At 40.6% G+C, this 19500-nt stretch overlaps 1 protein-coding gene across 1 annotated transcript in view; it reads right to left on the bottom strand.

Annotated features, from left to right (window-relative positions):
• Positions 1–17689, bottom strand: part of LOC121945359 (uncharacterized) — a 49031-nt gene extending 31342 nt beyond the window's left edge. The window contains exons 1-2 of the mRNA XM_042489493.2: positions 17531–17689; positions 11698–11773 (exon numbers count right to left, since the gene is read on the bottom strand). Coding sequence (XP_042345427.1) covers positions 11698–11773; positions 17531–17552 — 98 coding nt within the window. The 5' untranslated portion in view covers positions 17553–17689. The remainder of the gene's footprint in view (positions 1–11697; positions 11774–17530) is intronic.
• Positions 17690–19500: the final 1811 nt, after the last annotated feature.

Here is a 19500-nt window from a genome sequence, read left to right as displayed (position 1 = left end):
GTCTAATTTATTCTGAGGTGCTACGCTGTGTTAAAAGTTTGAGAATCGCTGTCATAATGGGCAATTGATTTAATCAATAATATTAATGGAAATATTGGATTTTTATGCATCAGTGTGATTCAGCATAACACTGTCAGATTTGCAATGTGTTAAAAAAAGAAAACTAAATTGATGCAGCAGAACCAAAGACAGTCTTTTTTTATTTAACAGGGTGTTTTTTCCTTGTCAAAACTGGACACCCACTACATTACCCACAGAAGTCTGGTCCGTTCACTTATTAATAATTCAACACCTCCAGATTTTTAAATTTTCTAACTTGTAGTCTTCAGCCCCGACTGGTGCTGACGTCACTTGAGGACATTTATCAGATGTCACACAGCTCCCTCTGGAGCCACACAGGACTTAAACAACTATTTTTCACACAAGACTCATGAACAGACTCTGACGTACATAAACTGAGGGGTACTGCTTTAACAGTTTCTCAACAAATATGGATATCATGATGTAAATTGACATACAGTATATATCATGACAGATGTAATTCATATTGGCTATCTCCACAGTGATGGTTTTTGAGGTTAGGAGTATAGGAATAGATCATTTTTACAGCACAGACATTTTGGCTTGTCATAGCAGGGAAATCACAGTTGTTGTTCATAATTCATGGCTTAACAACTGCTGTGTTCTATTCAAGTGCCCCAGTAAGCCATGACAATGTGACAGTGAGCCAGCATGCACAACAAACCATTGCCATGACAGCAGACATTTTGACAAAATAACAACTGCATTCTATGTATGTGAGCCTGTCACACTTTTACTGGGATACTTGATGTAAACGAGCCATCGTTAGTGAAATTTGTTTCACCTGTGCTTTTCCTGTTAAAAGTCAAAATGTCTGCTGTGACGAAAAGGTCTATGAATGTCGTCACAGAGGAAGGTCTAAGAAATGATAAAACAAAAGAGTGTGAGTGTGTGAGTAGAGTTTCAAGGGCGTTCGTTAGAGGGTATCACTAGACTGAAAGAATAAATGGAGTGTACAACAAAGCTGCAGGCAGGTGACTTTCAGGTGCGTGTGTATGTTGTGTGTGTGTGTGTGTGTGTGTGTGTGTGTGTGTGTGTGTGTGTGTGTGTGTGTGTGTCCCTCATGGAGGCCTAGGGTCAAACACAGGTCTGGCTGTTTTTTGCTGAAGTATTCATTGGCTTAAGTTGGTGCTTGTGCACTGGACTCTGTGGTGAAGGGAGACTGAGCCACAACAGGATTTCCACTTAATGATCTGTCTTTAAAATCAGCATCTGTCTTTGTATCGTGGCAGTTAATTCTGCAGAGTTGCTTGTTTCCCCGTCCTATGGGATGTTTTGTTTTATTCACAGTGTCAGTTGAAGCTACTTAAGTCCATCCTTTCAACATGTTATTATGGATCCCACAGCATGCTGTGATGGCTCGTACTCATCACGCTAACACATTGAAGTTGGAAGCACTTAGGCATACAGTCTGCTAATAATTCATTAAATGTAAGTTATTAAGAGTCAAAGTATTGAAATGGGCCGCAAATTATTAAAATCTAAAGTTTACATTTCATTTCATGCTCAAGGGCGGCACAGCATTTTTCTGAGGGCTGACATTGGCCTGTGGGCCGCAATTTGAGCAAGAATGTTGCTGTCACCATTATTTGGCATAATCTCTATAAACAGATTCTGCATGTATCCAGAGTCTGCAGGCTACAAGACTAGATTTTGCTATCAGAGGCATTATGGTTTCCATTTGTAGTCCTATGAGTATTGACCAATCACATTTGACGGAGGGTAAAGAGTCTGTGCAGAGAGTCAGTACACACTGCAAAGTCGGAACCCACTGGCTATTGTATGACGACGAGTTAGCTTTATGCTGGCTTTTTTAAATGTATCTGCATTCTTTTGGCAGATATCTGCTTATAGAGATTAGCCATAATGACTGGCACACGAGAAGAGGGAGTCTTCACTCGGATAGCCACTGGCTATACTGGTTCAGCCTGAAATATTTGCCCTCGCCCTCAGAGGCTTATTGTCATCAGACCAAAAAAACAATGGGTTCCAAGATCGTATTTGGCATTTCGAGTGCATACATACATGCTCGTGTCCTGAGGGTCACTGGGGTCACTAATATTCTGCAGTACCCCTTGGGACATTCAAACGCTTGTACTCACACACTCACACATTTTATATACTCACACACTCATCTTCACTCCCTCTATTCACCCTGCTAACCCCCATTACCCCTCTGTGCTGACAGAGAGCTTTTCCAGTCCAGGCCACAGAAAAGGCTCTCCTGCTGCCTCCCAATCGCTGACATGCTCAAAGACACCCTTCCCCTCCTCCTCACTCTTTTTCCCTGCACTCCCACAGTCTCTCATTGCCTGTATCACTCCCATCGCCCTATCTCTGTGTCATTCTGCAGCTCTCTCTGTCATCAAAATGAACTTTGAGTTAGTTTTTTGTGTGTTCTGGTTTCTGGTTGTGCTCTGTAAAGTTGCTGTCAGCTCCAATCTGGTGACCCAAGCAGCTGTGAGAGAAAAAACACTCCATAAACCCTTAGAAACATGAGAGGGAACACTGGCCAACAAACACTGGAGTCCCCAAAAGTTGCTAAATATCAGCAGCCAGTTGATTTTTCATTTGGTCATAATGTTACTCAAGCTCAGTGTGCTGTGGAAGATATGGCACTGATGTGAAGTTCCTGTGCTCCTGGAATGGATTTTTTAAGTGTTTTAAGAGACACTGGGAGGTAAAAGTCACTTTTGAACAATTGTTTATTTGGTTTTATTTTTCATTGAGCCTCGAGAGGCAGGTTGCTCCCTTAAGCTGACTGACCGTCTAAATGCAAGCCGGTATTGATTGTCCTTCCTCCGGCCTTTCACACAGCCTTGCTGAGGACACATTAAATGTGTTATAAGCCATTAAGCGCTCCAGGCCTCGAATCTCACCTGTCTAACTTAAAATATATTGACATATTGTGCTCTGACAAACTTTTTAGCTTTTGACGTAGCCTCTAGGTTTGTTCTGATGCCTGAGCAGTGTGCCTGTGTGTGTGTGTGTATGTGTGTGTGTGTGTGTGTGTGTTTGAGCTTGTGCCTGTGTCTATGCAATATACACTCCTAGTACTGTGCTGAACACTGGGGAGCATGTGTCAGTGTATGGTTGTGTTGGGTACACGCAGAGACATTGAATCTGTGTGTGCTGGCGAGTGTGTGGTTTGTGTGTGTGTGTGTGTGTGTGTGTGTGTGTGTGTGTGTGTGTGTGTGTGTGTGTGTGTGTGTGTGCGTGCGTGTGTGTGTGTACAGGGAGCAGGCTCGTCCTCTTGCTGCCCCGGGGGCTCAGAGCCCATTTCCTGTTGTGCAGTGTGATAAGTTTCCCTGTCAGATCCTCCCAGCACCACTATATTTCTGATAAGCTCCACTGCTAGTTTTCCCGACCTCTGGCACTGAGATCAATTTGAGATTGATTCAGAATGCCCTGCTGGGCCGAGCTGGAAGATCAATTTGAGATGGATTGTTCACGCCAGGGGGCCAATGACACGCAGTGCAGTGCTCACTTGCTTCCCCTCCTTTGCTTTCTTCACCCCTCACTCTCTCCGACTGTTGTTATTTCTTTTTCTCGCTGCATTTTTCTGTCCTATCTACTTCTCTCTCTTTCACTTGTTTCACACTGTACTGTTGTTGCTCTATATTACACCCTGTGTGTCTTTTGCATCAATCCTTATTCATGCCTCCTTTTCTCCCTCTCGAACCTGCTTCCCTCACTTTTCTCCTCCCAGCCTCAAATTGGCATTAGGGACAGAGATGACTTCATTAGCAGAGGGACCAACCCCTGTAGAGTGATAAGTCTGCAGGACAGGAGCGATAACTTATCTGGCGTGGTAATGCAAATAGGTAAATGATATAGATACAAACACACACACACCAAAATGGCTAGAAAAACATTTTCATTTTTCCAGTTATGCGATCATGGCCATTCTTGCCATCATGCCCTAAGCTATTGGTGTCACCACCACTGACTCAAGACCTTTCTCCACAGAGCAACATGTCTACAACCTCCATATCACTCTCTGCATCCACCTGTCTCCTATCTTCAGTTGAGACCAGCAGATGCACCCTCCCCCTTTCTCTGCACAGAGTGACCTTTTCCACAGCAGTACATCCACCTCTGACTGCACTGACCTTTACCTACAGTAAACCCTCTTCCCCCATTATCTCTCCGAGGAACCGACTGCAGACAGCACATCGTCTGTGCATCCACACAGAGAGAAAGCCGACAAGGAACAGATGGAAAAGCTGGACAGAGAAATGAAAATAGCATTGACACTGTAAAATTGAACTTGAAGAGGAAGGGGAAGGTACACAGGACTTTAATAAATAGTTAGTGGGCTGTTTTTGCCACAGTAAAAGCAAAAGCTTTCCTTAATTCGACATGGTGGGTACTCAATTGTTCAATCAGGGATGGTGTGAGGATGTTGGCTTTGGTCTGCTTCAAAAGAACTAGTGCGCACCAGTTGTTGTCCCAGCATGTTTAATGGCAAGTGTTTATAGCTGTTCAAAATGACCCCACTTGAAGTCAGGGGGGAGAGGCAATAAATTAGCGGTAAAGGCACACACTGACGGACAGCAGCTGCTTAAAGGCACTCGATTGTACACACAACAGAAGACGTTGTGAAAATAAAAAAAGACTGCTTAAGACACAAGTTTAAATCCTGCCTAATTCCTCACATCCACACATCTGGTCAGTAACTGTGTAAAGGGCCCTGACACACCAAGCTGACAGTTGACCATCGATGAGTATCTGTAATCATTGTTTTTGTGTCCTGCACCATTTGCACTAGTCAGCCCTTGTTGACTTTATGCTGAACAAAACATGTGTTATAAGAATTTGTTTGCCACAACGCTTATTTTCTACAGTAATCCAAAATCCAATGAAAAAAAATCCCATTGGCTGTCTGACAAGGGAACTACGGTGAGGTTTCTGTGTCAGCCTACAGAAAAATGTCATCCCTTTGGCGATCTATTGGTGTAGGAGAAGAAAACACAGATGTTAGGAAGGCAAACAAACAGATTAGGTCAAGTTAGGTGTGAGATTTAAAAAATAAAGTTAGATAGAAGTGGTTCATAATTGTTTGTGTTATTGTTCGTTAGTGCACAGTAAACATCTTTTGTTCTTTCTATATATGATTATGTTGTTAATCTGCTACCTGGTTAACTAGCGTCTTGAATATGCCATTACGATCTTCAGGTTTCCCTTTTTGAATGACAAATATAACTGCCACCTGCTTTTATGGAGAGTTATTTCCTTTCAAGCAGGCACATAACATATGCACTCGTTGGTCATTGGCTGTAGTCTTTGTGGGGTATTCAGCGCAACCTTAGATGATGCAGCCTGTCTTTATTCGGATGCTAGTTTTTTGATGTCAGTTTGGTGTGTGTGGGCCACGATGGACGCGTCAATTGGATTGTCAGTTATGGAAAAATACAACAAATTATTATAATCTCACTAAATTCTAATGTTAGAAAGATGTGTGCGGGCTAAAGTAGTAGATTTATGTGATACAACAGATAAACTCTTGCTGTATTGATCTGGAAGTGAGGGTGTTAAACATGTACCAATCAACAGATTTCATGCTTGTTCTACAGTCAGTCACCAACCTGACAGGCCACATTGTGTCTGGCATGGCCAGAATATCATAGCTACTCCAAACAAAATCACTAACAAACATGAACTCTCTCTGCACCTCATTTAACTTCATTTCACCGAAGACATAGGCAGAATGGTCTTGCTATTTGCGAGGAGAAACTAAATGGTGAGAGATGCATCACTGTGAACTGGAGTGCTTTTCAATATATGACACAAATGAACATCCAGAACCAAGGTCATGCTGCAGTAGGTGCCTCCTTTTCCTTAAGTAGTTGATTTTCTAAATATATTTAAAAAGAAGAAAATATGTGCCACAGTGACTAGAGAAGTCAGTAAACGCGGGACAGTTATGTGCTGTGAGGAAATGAGTACAGCAGCCTGCAGGATGGTTATAGTACCCTTTGCACTGCTCCAATCACACACAGTTCATAATAACCCGACATCCACACTTGAAAAAGTGTAGAGAGTAGGGGGGGTATAAAACAGTGTATTGCATCTATTTCCATATTTATATTCATGTTTTTTGAACAGGCTATTTTCACTTATTAACAACACTAACAACACACAAGAGATGATCGCAATGTTATGTGTACAGATGAAGCTGTGGGTGGGTGTCATAACAGCTGGCAGTCAACTCTGTTGTGACAATCAGAGTGATGTCACAGAAATATGTCCGGCAGAAAATGGTTGCTCATAAAAATGAGGGAACTTAGACATTGTTTTCTTAACAGCAGATTGCCTCCATTTGCCCTTTGCTTTTTCACTGCTTGTGGTGGTTTTCACAGATGTCAACCAGCTGAGCCCCAGGCGAGATACACGTATACAAAGTGACAAAATAAGTGACAAGTCATGCAGAAAGACGTGACTAAAAATACACCCACTTTAAAAAAAGCTGCATCCTGTAGCTTTACAGATCTAATACCAGTTAGGGTTTGGCAATCTGCAGAAAATCAAACATTACGAGATTTTAGACCAAATACCACAATATTGATATTGCAACAATATTGTAGGGTTGACTATTGGTGCATTTTTAATTAATGAGATTTTTAATAAATAATCATCAGTAATGTGAATATAAAGACTAAGTGGGTAAAGGCAAAAAACAACTACAATAGTCTGTACATTTGGGAAATGTCATCACCTACTATAATGCAGCCTTTGAAACTAGGAAAAGTCAGATTAGAATATTAAAAATACAGATATATAGTATATAGTCTCATAGTACGATATCATTGTAATAAACTTATTTCCCATCCCTATTCCCAATGCCACACCTTTCATCAAACACACTGGACCCTTAAAGAAGAGTTTACCTTTATTACAACCTCTGACCTAATTGTATAGTTTTGGTCATAACATCTGACAGTTTACCAAAATAATGGTTAAGATGGCAACATCACTATGAGTCTGATGGGGTAAGAAGGATGATTGCTTCACCAGATAAAAAAACCATGCACAATAACGCAAGTATGTGAGGTCAGATTTAAATTATAAAGTCAGTCTGTGAAATGTAATGGATTTCTATGCCCTTTACAGAATGAATTTTAAAGTTCACTTTAGTCTTTTCTTGTGAATATGTTTAATTTACTTGTTTCTGTTAAAAACAAAACAAAACTGTAAGATAGAGAGATAGTTATTGTAGCAATATATGTAGCATGTACAAAATTATCACCAAAAAAAATGATGGGAAAACCATAAAAATAAGACCCAAGTTGTAATAAACCAAACATATTGTTTTAGTTGCCCTGGTCCACTTATGTGACCCATTTCTTGTCATTCTCCTAAGCATTTTAGTATTATCTGCCACCAGATTAGCCTTTAAGTTGCAGCACACAGAACAGAGAGGACACCATTACCCACTGCCCCTGGTAACTGCGGACTTTACACCCTGATGCCTCCACCTTTCCTGCCCCTGTTCTTTTTTCTAAACCTATATGACAGATGGGCCCGCTGGATTGTTTCCATCCTAACTTTAACTCCTCTATGACCAGCCCTTCTGATAATCAGAACAGATGAGAGAATATTAAAAGAGTGAAGCGCCGACAAAAATACCAGAGACCAGATGCTCAACACGCACTTGGTGTCCAAGCAAGTCCCCTCTTCACTGAGATGCAAAGTGGAGCAGATAATAAAATGTAATGACCCTAACACAGGCTGGACATTTCTGCAGAGGAAGTTATGGCCTCACAGACACAAACTAAGGATCAGTGCTATAGAGGACTGCAGAGAAACATTAGTGTCTGTCTCATCTATAACAGGGAAACTGCTAACTACAACAACCTTTTATTCTGGTTAACCACTTCTTTAGATAATCATATGCACACACGCGTGCAAGTGCACACGCGCACGCACGCCCTTGGGGCCCTTCCTCTGGCACCTGACCTTCCTTATACAGGCCACACAGTACAGTGAGCTTTTATAGTGGTGCACTGGAGCACACAGAGGCCATGGCAGCAGCAGCAGCAGCAGCATCTGGGTTGTGAAACGCTTGCCACTCTCTCTACCCCACCGCTCCATCCACAGCTGGGGCTCCCTAAGCTAGAGGGGACCTGTGACACTCAGAAAGTATGGACGATAAATGATGACAAAACCCTTATGTTGTCAGGGTTGCTCTGGAGCAAATGGCCTGAGGGGAGACATATGTGAGAGTGGGAGGAAAGGAAAAGGGGGGAAAAAATAAGTGCCGGCTAACAAGAGAAAAAACTTGGACTACATTACGACTTGTGAAATAAAACACAAACTTTTATTGAGTTTATTTAAGAAAGAAGGGGAAAAAATATTTTTGAGCTAAATAATGCAACTTTTGAGCAATAATAAAATGCTGGCAACTACCATGGTATTTCATGAAGAGATTACACTGCTTTAGCGTCTTAGACATGAGTTGGAAAGTTTGTTTGCAAAGTAATCTAGGCCACGGGCAGCAGTGTTTGTTGGCCGGCTCTGTGAGAACAGTGGGAGGAGGGAGGAGACGGGGCACGCTGCTGCCAGCAGCATGGAGCAGGATTATTGGAGTCTGGACAGAGAAATTTTTGGTGGCTGTCTCACCGTGATTTACATTTGTGACTCTAGCTGTGTTCTAGTTTGTTTTTCTGGGAAACAATCATGTAGATTGGTTTGTCTTATAATTTATTTACCTCTTTTCTAGAACACCAAATCTATAGAGTGCTGTGCAGGGAAATGAATAAACACATTTAGATACTGCCTTCCTCTGAACATGAAAGCAAAACTATTTTAATCATGTTTTCTGTTTCACATCATGTGCATATGAATGTTTTTAGTCACGATATCTACAGATGGCAATGTGTATGTGTCGGCCCACTTTGGCGGAGACTGAAATATCTCAACCACTATTGGATGGAGTGTATTGATATTTTATACAGACGTTCATGTTGCCTAGAAGATGAACCCTTGTGACTTAGGTGATCCTCCTTTTTTTCTAATACCTCCATGAGGTTGTTTATCAATTTTTATTAAATCTTTTGCAGTGTCAGCTCAGAATAGGCCGATAGATTGTACTCTGGTATTGCTGCCGGCAGCTTTCTTGAGAACCACTCATCCAAAAAAAGTAACACTCAACTTTACTCTTCCTTGGGTCCTGGAACAAAGGCATTCAGTCTGAAAGTTATATCGCTGATGCTGGAAACGTTCGCCTTTGCTACAATGTAACATCTCCAGTCTCTCTTTAATCATCTGCTGCTGAAGGTACTGTAGCGAATGATGGAGAACGAGCTGTATCCAGCCTGCTGTTTGGCAGTGCAACAGTTAACAGGGGTTCCCTTTCAATACACCACACAGTGAGTACATACCACACTACTAAAAAAATATGTCTTGTAGGTCTCAAGAGTTCACTATTCACACTGTGCTTCCTTGTTTCAACAAACCCGTACAAAACACCCGCCAAGTATGAAGTCGATCAAGTGAAAAAAAAAAACCAAAACTACAGACAGACAGACAGACAAGACTCCATGCATTTTAGTTAGTTAAATGAGTAAAAAACTACTGTAGCCTCTACTGTACATTGTATTTGTGCTAATTAGTAAATGGTAACAAGTTACACTAATGGCTAATTTACGCTCAATTCAATGTTAGATACATATACAGACAGGAATGGAGCTTTCTGTCTGTTCAATAAGTCTGTACTTGCACCCATTTTCTGAAAGCTTACAGATATGGACAAAACAGAGCAGTACCAGCAGAGATCGTGGGGGCATTGAAGCGTAGTCAGAGGAAGATACGACCATAGGACACAACAAAGACATTTTAAAAATGGCATAATGAAACAAATTGCAAATATAGTAAACATACCATTGATGATGATTCTCCCTTTAAAGGGTACATTATTGCAGCCTCATGCAGTGTCACTATGTTTATAGTTGTGTGAAACTTTTGACTCTGCTCCAGTGCCAGTAGTAAATGTATCTATGCCAACATAAAGGATCGATTGAGCGGCAGTGACGGTTACAATGTTTCAAATAAATGAATTGATATTTGTACGTAAAGGGAGTATAAATTAGTCTTAAGATGGTGATCATGGTCAGTACTGTCACTGTTTAACATCGACATTGTCACTGTGAGCATGTTGCTGATTCTCAGCTTGGTTCAGTCGACTGGACGTTTCCATTAACCTGAAATGGTCACAGAGAGCCTACTTTAGGTCCATGCAATCTGAGGCTATATCAGGACTGCTACCTCAGGTGTGTTCCATTTGTGGTTAGTCATTGCGTGCGAGCGTGTGTGTGTGTGTGTGTGTGTGTGTGTGTGTGTGTGTGTGTGTGTGTGTTGTATGACTAACCTCATTAATGCGTGGCTGCACGCTGTTGAATAACTACATGGTGGAGTGGGCAAATAACGTTTGGGGGGGTTTAAGGTTTAGGCAGAGATGGTTATAGGGAGTGGAGGAGGGAGCACATGCCAAGCTGGATTAACAGTTATGAAGGACACGCTGGGGACATAATATATAATGTCCTATATTGCAATATTATTACCTCAACATACCACTGTATGCAATGATAAAACCAGCACAGAGACAGGAACTGGAGCTTAAAAAATATCAGTATTTATAGCGAAGCTGGAAACATATGTTGAGTCCCAGTTATGCAGAATAGTAATGAGATTTGCTGATTTTGCCTAGCATCAACATTGTTACATCTGTTAATATTCATTTCCTGTTCTTGTTTGTATTTTTAATGTATTTTGCATTCTGGTGTCCTAGGGTGGATAGTATTGCAAAGTATTTCAGTATCATTCATTATGTCTACCACAGTTGCTTTAATATGAGTATCTCTGCTGTCACTATCTCCATTGTCAGCAAAAAGTCTTGTGTGCCTGTATTGGTGCAGCTACTCACAGTGATTTCATTATAAATTTTTTTGTTGAATCTGTTGAATTAAAACTATTGACATTTTTGCAATAACGGTGTCTCCCTTTTCTGATTATGTGATATTTTCTAGGGGCCTTTTTCTATTGTTTCCACGTTCATCGCTGCATGAAGGACAATAAATGGTCTTCCAGAGGACATATAGGAGAGTGAGTCAGGTGAGAGCTCAAACTTCAGACAGAGTACTTCCTGTGGGTTATGCTCATTAGAAGAGCTCAAGTCTACAGAGTTGCAGTCAGAGTACGAGATGCAGTTCAAGGAGAGAGTTGGAGGTAAGAGTAATGAAGGCATGAATGAATTTAAACAAGCCCGCACACAGTCATCTCTCCCACTGCCCCTCGTTCCCCTTGCCAGCTATCTGAGCACACAGTTAATATTAGTATAGCTCTGCAGCACTGTATTGAACCACCAGCAATAAACAGTAATCAGCTGCACTCATATGTGAGCACTACATCAACAGAGAGATTAAAACACTGACGGATGGAGACAGCACCTCTGGCTAAAATCAATAGCAGCTTACATACGCAGCTAGTATGAAGCTAATAACGAATAATGTTGCATTGATTGCAACGCTGAGGTGCACCCATTCAGTTACAGATAAAGGTTTGCATCAAAGAATAGAGTACATGCAGGGAGTGAAGGTGGACAGGGGTTGTACTCACCCATAAGTGGTGTTGCTGGCCCTCTTACTTGCAGCCCTGGAGCGGCTGGACTTCAACTCTCCACTCATGCTCATGTCTGCATGGAAGAGCAACCAATTAACTTTGTACTGATACAGCAAAGAGCATCATGACAAAACACAGCAGGGGTACGAAGCACAGAGAAGATTATTCAGATGATTAACTGACCTGAAACACCTCTGGATTGCCATGTTTGTCCCACACCTAAGATTACTCTTTATTTGAGAAAAATGAGTCTAAACTGTTGTAGCTGTTGTCATGATTTGACATGATAATGACTGAAGGGCCGGCAAAGACTGACAGTGGCTGTTTTTCACGTAATTCTATCATCTATCACTCTCTGTTGATTGCCTCTGCCGCTCCAAGCCAGCTGTTCACCTCCATTTTTGTCTCCCGTCTGCAAGCGTACATGAGAAGCCTGGTGCAGCTTGTCTCATGAGCCAAAGCCCATCTCTCTCTGTGTTTCTGCATCACTCCTGCAAACACCTCTGTACACATGTACAAATGGGCTATTTAACCACGAGCCATCTTGATTACAGGATGTGCCAACAGCTCGCTGCTCATGTTGGTCGTGGCTCAGCAGTGATTTACCAAAGGTGAGTGTAAAAGAGAGAGAAAAGTGGCAGAGTGAAAAGACGAGGAGAGGAGTGGAGGCCAGCCTGACATGGACAGATGGGTGGTGAATGGAGTGTGACTAGGCCAGCTGCACATACACTCACACAGCGTGACTGTCAAATGGCTGGAAGCTACAATTAATTAAGTATGGGGTTTGAATGTGTGAAAAGAAATTTAGACACGTGTATGTGCCTTTACCTCCCACAGCAGTGATAATTTCCTGACAGTTTTAGTCAAACAGTGACCTGCTGGCTATAGCTTCTCTGCAGCCAACTCTGCTGGTGAGGAACCGGCCCCTGCTGCTGAAAGCTTAACTATTATTTGCATGAGCTATGCATACATTCACGGAAGGCATACAAGATATGCATATATATATATATATATATATATATATATATACACACACACACACACACACACACACGCACACATATACACACATATATATATACATATATATAAACATATATAGTGATTATATTGACAGATAATGTGATACGAGTTATGTTAAGATTTTAGCGGCAATGGTAATTTCTGCATTTCATTTTCACTAAGAAAAATATAAAAAAATAATGATGTAATGTTTGCTCGGTTCGGATCTAAACAAGCATGATCCTTTCTAAATCAAATTTAAATGGAATTTAATTTCTTTGTAGCACCACAATACTTAATTTAATATGGCGTATTGTGACACATTTTACAATTTGGATATTGCATTTGGCTATATTGCAATGTTGATATTAATTTAACTTATTGTTCAGCTCCAATCCACACCCCAGAAAAAACGACTGTGTTTTTCATATGAGAAATATAGACAAATTAAATGTAAAGCATGTTTTAAATACCTCAAAGGCAGAGAAGTTGCAATATTTTGGGGAAAATAAATGCATTGTAAAATATATGTGAACAATAATGTTTGAGTAGAGGCACTGAACCCCAAAAGGAGGCATCAATTGGTAATTTTACTCAGATAAAATAAAGTCATTTAAACAATTTCAGAAGTTGTAATGCAGCCTCTAGGTAAGACCAGAAAATGACTCAATATATTATAAGGTATATATAAAAATATTACTGCAAAATCATTTTGATAACTAGTTTCATATCAAATTGACCACCTCTCCCAGACAGGCCAACTTTTTAGATTTCCAGTTTAATATTTTCATGTGACAGTTTCTTCCTCGACTGAGATGCCCCAAAGATATCTTTAAAAATATGCTGGACAGTTTGTCATCTACACAGATTGGGGCAGAAGTGATTGCATGGCAGACGAAAACAAAACTGAGGTTTTATGAAGTGTTTTCTGAGCAACATGACAACTGTATGATTGACTGTATGAAGAAGCCATTACACAGGGAGAGGGGAGGATGCTGCCGAGCACAGTTGTCTCGCTCAACGGGTGCAAAACCTCAGGAGGTAATCAGACTGTTATTTGGTAAACAAAATCCTATGTGCTACAATTAACTTCTCCAGTGCAGACTTCTCTCTCTGTCTCGCGCTTTCTCTCACAGACACACCCCTAAAGAAAATACTAACTTTATGTTAAATATATTAATTAGGCTTGATATTGTCAAATGCAATTTTTGTAGGGGTTTGCTGGCTACTTAAATACAGTGGCCTATATAATTACCACTTGTGGCCTTGATAACCCATATTACACTCAGTAATAGTGCTGGCTGTGGCAATGATGAATGTGATGATCATCCTTGTTGTGATATAATTATACATTTTTCTCTCACCAACCATTTTGCCTTTTATTGACAGGACAGCTGTAGACTGACAGTGGAGGTGGGAGAGAGAGAAAGAGGGATGACACACAGCAAATGGCCACAGGTTGGAATCGAACCCAGGCCGCAGCAGAGGCCTCAGCCTATATGTGGCGCACACTCTAGCAGATGAGAGGTCGCCCCTTCAGCATTCATAAGCACAATATTAACACTTAAAACGGTTTAGAACACAATGTAATGTAGCTGCATGGAAATAAAAGGACACTGAGTGCTTATTGATGTGCGGTATTTGTCAAAAAATATAACTTTGTCTATGAAGACATATTTTATCATATTGCAGCGGTGTTTTACAATACTGTCATACATTTATACACAAGCTTCCACTTATGGAGGCATTATAGTTGTTGAAAAATACATTAATACACATATCTTTTTACCATTAAAATATAGTGTTATTAAAAATGTATTAACAGTTTTTTAGTATTACCAATTACTGCTGTATTCTTCATATTCCTTTCATTATTTCAGGATGCTTTTTAACATAAGGCAAAGGGATAGTTTCGGTTAGGTGAAAGGTTTAAAAGGGGAGAAAAATATTGGACTCTAACAAAAATATATCATTAAAAATGAACAATAATGCAATGTATAAATAAAAAAATAGTACATGTGGAGAATTAATTGCTGATTTTTGAAAGATTATTTTGTTATTCCAGTTGTATGTCAATACTGATGCTGACATGCATCAGAGACAATTAATGTGCAGTATATTGCATTTCATAAAACTGCCTGTGTGGTGATAGTATCATTATTATGGGTGGCATGTCGTAATATAACACTCTGTGGGGAGCCATTAATCTCGCTACAGATCAGCTGAATCAGGGACGAGCCCAACAGACATTAGTACAGGTAGATCATACAGAAATCAAACAGCAATATAACAGACAGCACATATCTGAGACAAGGGTAAAGTACACCAGAGGACACATCAAGGTCACACATGATAAGACATAACGAGTTAGAAAGCCTCTGCCTCTGCCACAATCCCTGGTCTATCAGTGAGCTTTGTATCAATGGATGTCAGGCTGAGTGCCACACCGTCGCTTCATACTGAGCCAAAGTGAGGGAAAGCTTCATCACACAACCTGGGAACAAAGTAACACATCACAAAGTGTGGGAAAGCTTTTCCTATTCTGATTTATTCTGAATCTCCAGAGGAAGCAGGAGACTTGTTGGCCTTTACACACAACAGTCAGCCAGTCAACATCCTGAAGTGGCCTTTCTACCAGCTCCAAGAAAGCTCCTTCTGAACCTGTGATCTCACTTCCTGGCAAATACTCTACTCTACAATTAGTCTTTATGTGATTCATGAATGCAATCCTAAAACTCAAGAAAAAAAAACATCAAGACAGTCATGGATTCTGTTGAAACATGAATTGGGATTTGTGCTTGTGCATGCACTTAATGTTCACAGACGTTTCTGGCATGCGGCCTCATCTTCTTGTGCAAATAAACATGGAAACACTACAATCTTTTTCCTGAGACTTCCATTCTTGCCATTTTGAAAAAGGCCACCATAATTTGCTTTGAGACATGTACTGACACACACACACACAAGAAAATAGTTATCATATAGTACTGTGCATAAAAAAATATAATTCACTGCAGTAAGTCTGTTAATCTGAGCACTTTAAAGTAGCTGATGTGTGGGAGATGGGATAATAACACAGATAAAAGCATCAACAAATTTTCTGTTTTCTATCATCATTTTCTTTCTTCCTGATTCTTCAATTTTTCATGCAATGGGTTGAACCGCATCCTTCATGTTTTTTTTAAATATGTTTTTCAGCTAATCTCACAATCACACAGCTGATTTTTGAACAGAACACAAACGCACAAGCCAATGAGCGACACAAATATCTTCAGTGGTATTTCAATTTAGGAGGAAAAAAAACAATGTTTTGTACTACTGCTACTCACACATCTTTCCTCTCCCCAACATAACACCAAAAAAGACAAAAAAATCAAAGTCACTGAACACCAACAATAATTGAAACTATGGCAACTGGGAGTGCAAAACTGATTTCACTCTATTTTCCTTTTTTGTAGTGCACATTCCAATTTATTACTGTCACGTCTTTCAATTCCATGAAAACCTATACATTTTTGCTCTGAACAAAATTGAAAAGAAAAACAATATATGCGACAAAGCATCAGAAAGATGCATAAGAACAAAATTGATTTCTCCACCTGAGTTTGTTCCATTTTTCACACAAAGTTTATTTCACTTGTGCTTACTTTAGAATTCCAACTGATTAGATTATTAATTGTTTGAAAATCTGCTGTTGTCACACTTTCAATTTGCATCCATTTGCAAACATTTAATGGATCAAAAAAGAGTTACTTTCACTTAAACACACACACAGCTTTTTAGCCACCTTTATTAATCAGGCCACCGTCTGGCACCCCACATATGAAGAGAAGGTAGTTTGTCAAAAGTGGATGTTAAAGCGCAGCATGCATGCTTCTTGCTGCCAGGCTTTGCACTCTGTCATGCTGCATCCTCTCCATCTTTTGCACTGCAAATGACCTCAGGTCATACTTAGAGCCAAGCAGCAACCGAGAAGCTTTAGCTGCCACTCTGAAGGATAAGTGTGAGTAATCACAGGTGTTACTGTCAAATAAAACATGGATTATGATGGATAAATAAAGTGAAGCAGATAGTAAAGGTTGATATGAATAGATGGCATGTTGAGAGGCGTGCTAGAGTGAGCCAGAAATAAACAGATCTATACATAACAGCAGCAAAAGAGGAGGGGAATGAACGCAAACCACGCTGAGAGTAGTTTGACTGTAGTTTCCGAGCCTGTATTGAACTCTGCTGATGACTTCACGTTCCCAACAGACATTGGGAGTAGAGTGCATTTTCTGAACTACACTGAAGTTGTGATGCAGCAGCTCAGATTAGAAACTGTTCACAAAAGAGATGCACCACTCAATCAACAGCTGAAAATATAAAACATGCTTTAGTCAGGCAGACTTAATTAAGCCTTTTCTGTTTCTGTTTCTGCTTTCTAAGCCTTTGTGTCCAGAGAGCGAATGCTGACCTTGCCAGTGTGAGAGATGCTATTTGATGATATGCACCTGCACGATATTTGATGAAGTTGTCAGCTGTTCATGCATCACAGTGTTTACATCATAACCTTAAACATCCCGGCACAAATCCTTTTCAAAACCACCAATTGATTCAACCAATGTGTGGGTACAGAGAAAGCCAGAACAAAAACAGTTCTGAGGCAAAAGTGAAGAGAAATATGGGATTCAATTTATCAAACACAGGCTGAGTCTACGAGCAGAGAGGCAGGAGATGGGAGGGGAGGGCAAAATACTGTCTTTCAGAAACACAGTGCTGCATGCAAACATCTACTAACAAATGCATAAACACACACACACATGAGGATAAACCCTTATATACTCACATCTTGGGCTGAACAGGGTCATATCAGGGATGCAAAACAACCAGGAGAGAATTTCTTCCCTTCTCTCTCGTAACTCTCTCTTTTTACGTCCTCACTCTTGCAGTGTGCGTGTGTGTTCAGGCTGCCGTTTGGCTAACTGCTTTGATACTACTGAGTCAGTGACAAACCAGCTAGAGAAGCACCAATGGGATGTACCAAATGTTTTCCTATGGCAGGGGTGGACAGGGGTGCACTGGGCTGTTCCATTAGCAGGAGGGCTGGCAGGAGGATTGGATGAGTGTGCAGCTGGTTTCCCCTCAGCAACAGGAGCTCAGGACCCACAGATTTCAGCCAGGCGAACAGGAAGCTTATGGAGAGTGTGTGTGTGGAACGAGTGTGTGTGTGTGTGTGTGTGTGTGTGTGTGTGTGCGTCTTTACACATATCAAGGAGCAAGAATGTGAAGACGCCACTGTAAACTTTACACTGACAATGTATAACAGCAGACAGAATACATGCACACACTCAAAAGAGGGATTCAGAGGAATAAAAGACTTGACATGTTTTAGGAGGATCATTTATGTGTTAATGATTGTTTTAAGTAGAGGCATTCATGAAATAATATACACTAAGGACATGCACACATGTCTCCTGTGCGATTATGTAATACAGAAGACAAAGGGATTAACAACGAGTACAATCGCTGTCTCATAACGGTAAATTTGCTGAACTAATAAGCAATTAAAAATTGAAATTGCTCATACAAACAGTGACTTGATCTGCACACTGGACCAAGCTGAATAGATGAGCTACATGTAAACAAACTGAAGCTTTTAATAAATCTCCAGCAGCATCATTATTATTACAACATTATTTCCGTCACTGAGATCTTGATTATGATTAATACTGCATCTGAAAACACACCAGCTAAATCACTTTTTACACATTGCATGCTGTTTAATCGTTCCATTTTTGTTGTGCAGTAGTTGGAGAGAGAGAGACTACACCTGAGGGTGTTTAATCTTTCTGGCTCCCAAGGAGAGGCTTTCATGTGGGTTTAATTAGCTTCTTTAACAACCAACACAGAGTAAGACTGGCTGTGAGCCAAACTTTAATCTTGGTCAACTCTAAAATGATTATTACCTCTTTTCACACTACACTTAACCCAGCCACAATTGCAGTATTAAACGGTTAACCCTTTAACTGTGCTCTCAGCTGTGTGGCAGGGGACTAAATTAGCACTGGGCTGTGATCTATAGGGTACAATAGTACTGAGTTAGAAATACGTAATGTGAAGACTAGTGCCTCTATTTTATTATGAAATATCACAGGTGAGGTAGTGCTGTTGTACTGTATATCATCACTGCTGTAATTTGGTCATAGATAATCACAGCCATGATGAAATACAGTACAACAGCACGACCTGGAGTGTGATACTGCTTTCATACAACAGTTCAACAAGTGTCACTTATTAATTAACAGTACTATGAGACAACATTGTATGATTTGTTTGTTCATCTAATGATGTTTTTGGCTCCATTTACACAAAAAGTTCCCCAGCCGCTGGAAGTGACAGCTGTTGCCTAGCAACACAGAACTTTCTCCTGCAAACTAGCTTGCCAATTTGTGTTGGTAAAAAAACAAAAAACAAATAAACAACCTTTGTGTTAGTTAAGTCTACATGTTATGTGAAAGACAGATGTGTAGTATCCTGTGCAATTATCTGTGTGTTTCCAGTGAAATAAGAGTCTATTAACTGTAGCAGACTGTTGTATGTTGTGTGTCTCTCTTAACTTATGGAGGCTAGTAGAAAGAGTCCTTACCGGCTCATAACAGCAGTCTCCGCCGCCTCCAGCTGAGGAAACTCTAGTTTCTGTCACCAGTGAAGGGAGAAGGCAGGTCGACCTCGGAGTCCCCCACTGTCAAACATCCCGTGTCGGGTTTAAAAGGCTCCTCGTCTCCACATCTTCGTAACGTTGTTGCCCGCAGTCTT

The sequence above is a fragment of the Plectropomus leopardus genome, chromosome 1, assembly GCF_026936395.1.
Source record: "Plectropomus leopardus strain MGB_pleo_1.0 chromosome 1, ASM2693639v1, whole genome shotgun sequence".
Taxonomy (NCBI): domain Eukaryota; kingdom Metazoa; phylum Chordata; class Actinopteri; order Perciformes; family Serranidae; genus Plectropomus; species Plectropomus leopardus.
Note: the sequence above shows the minus strand (reverse complement) of the source record. Positions and strands in the feature narration are given on the sequence as shown.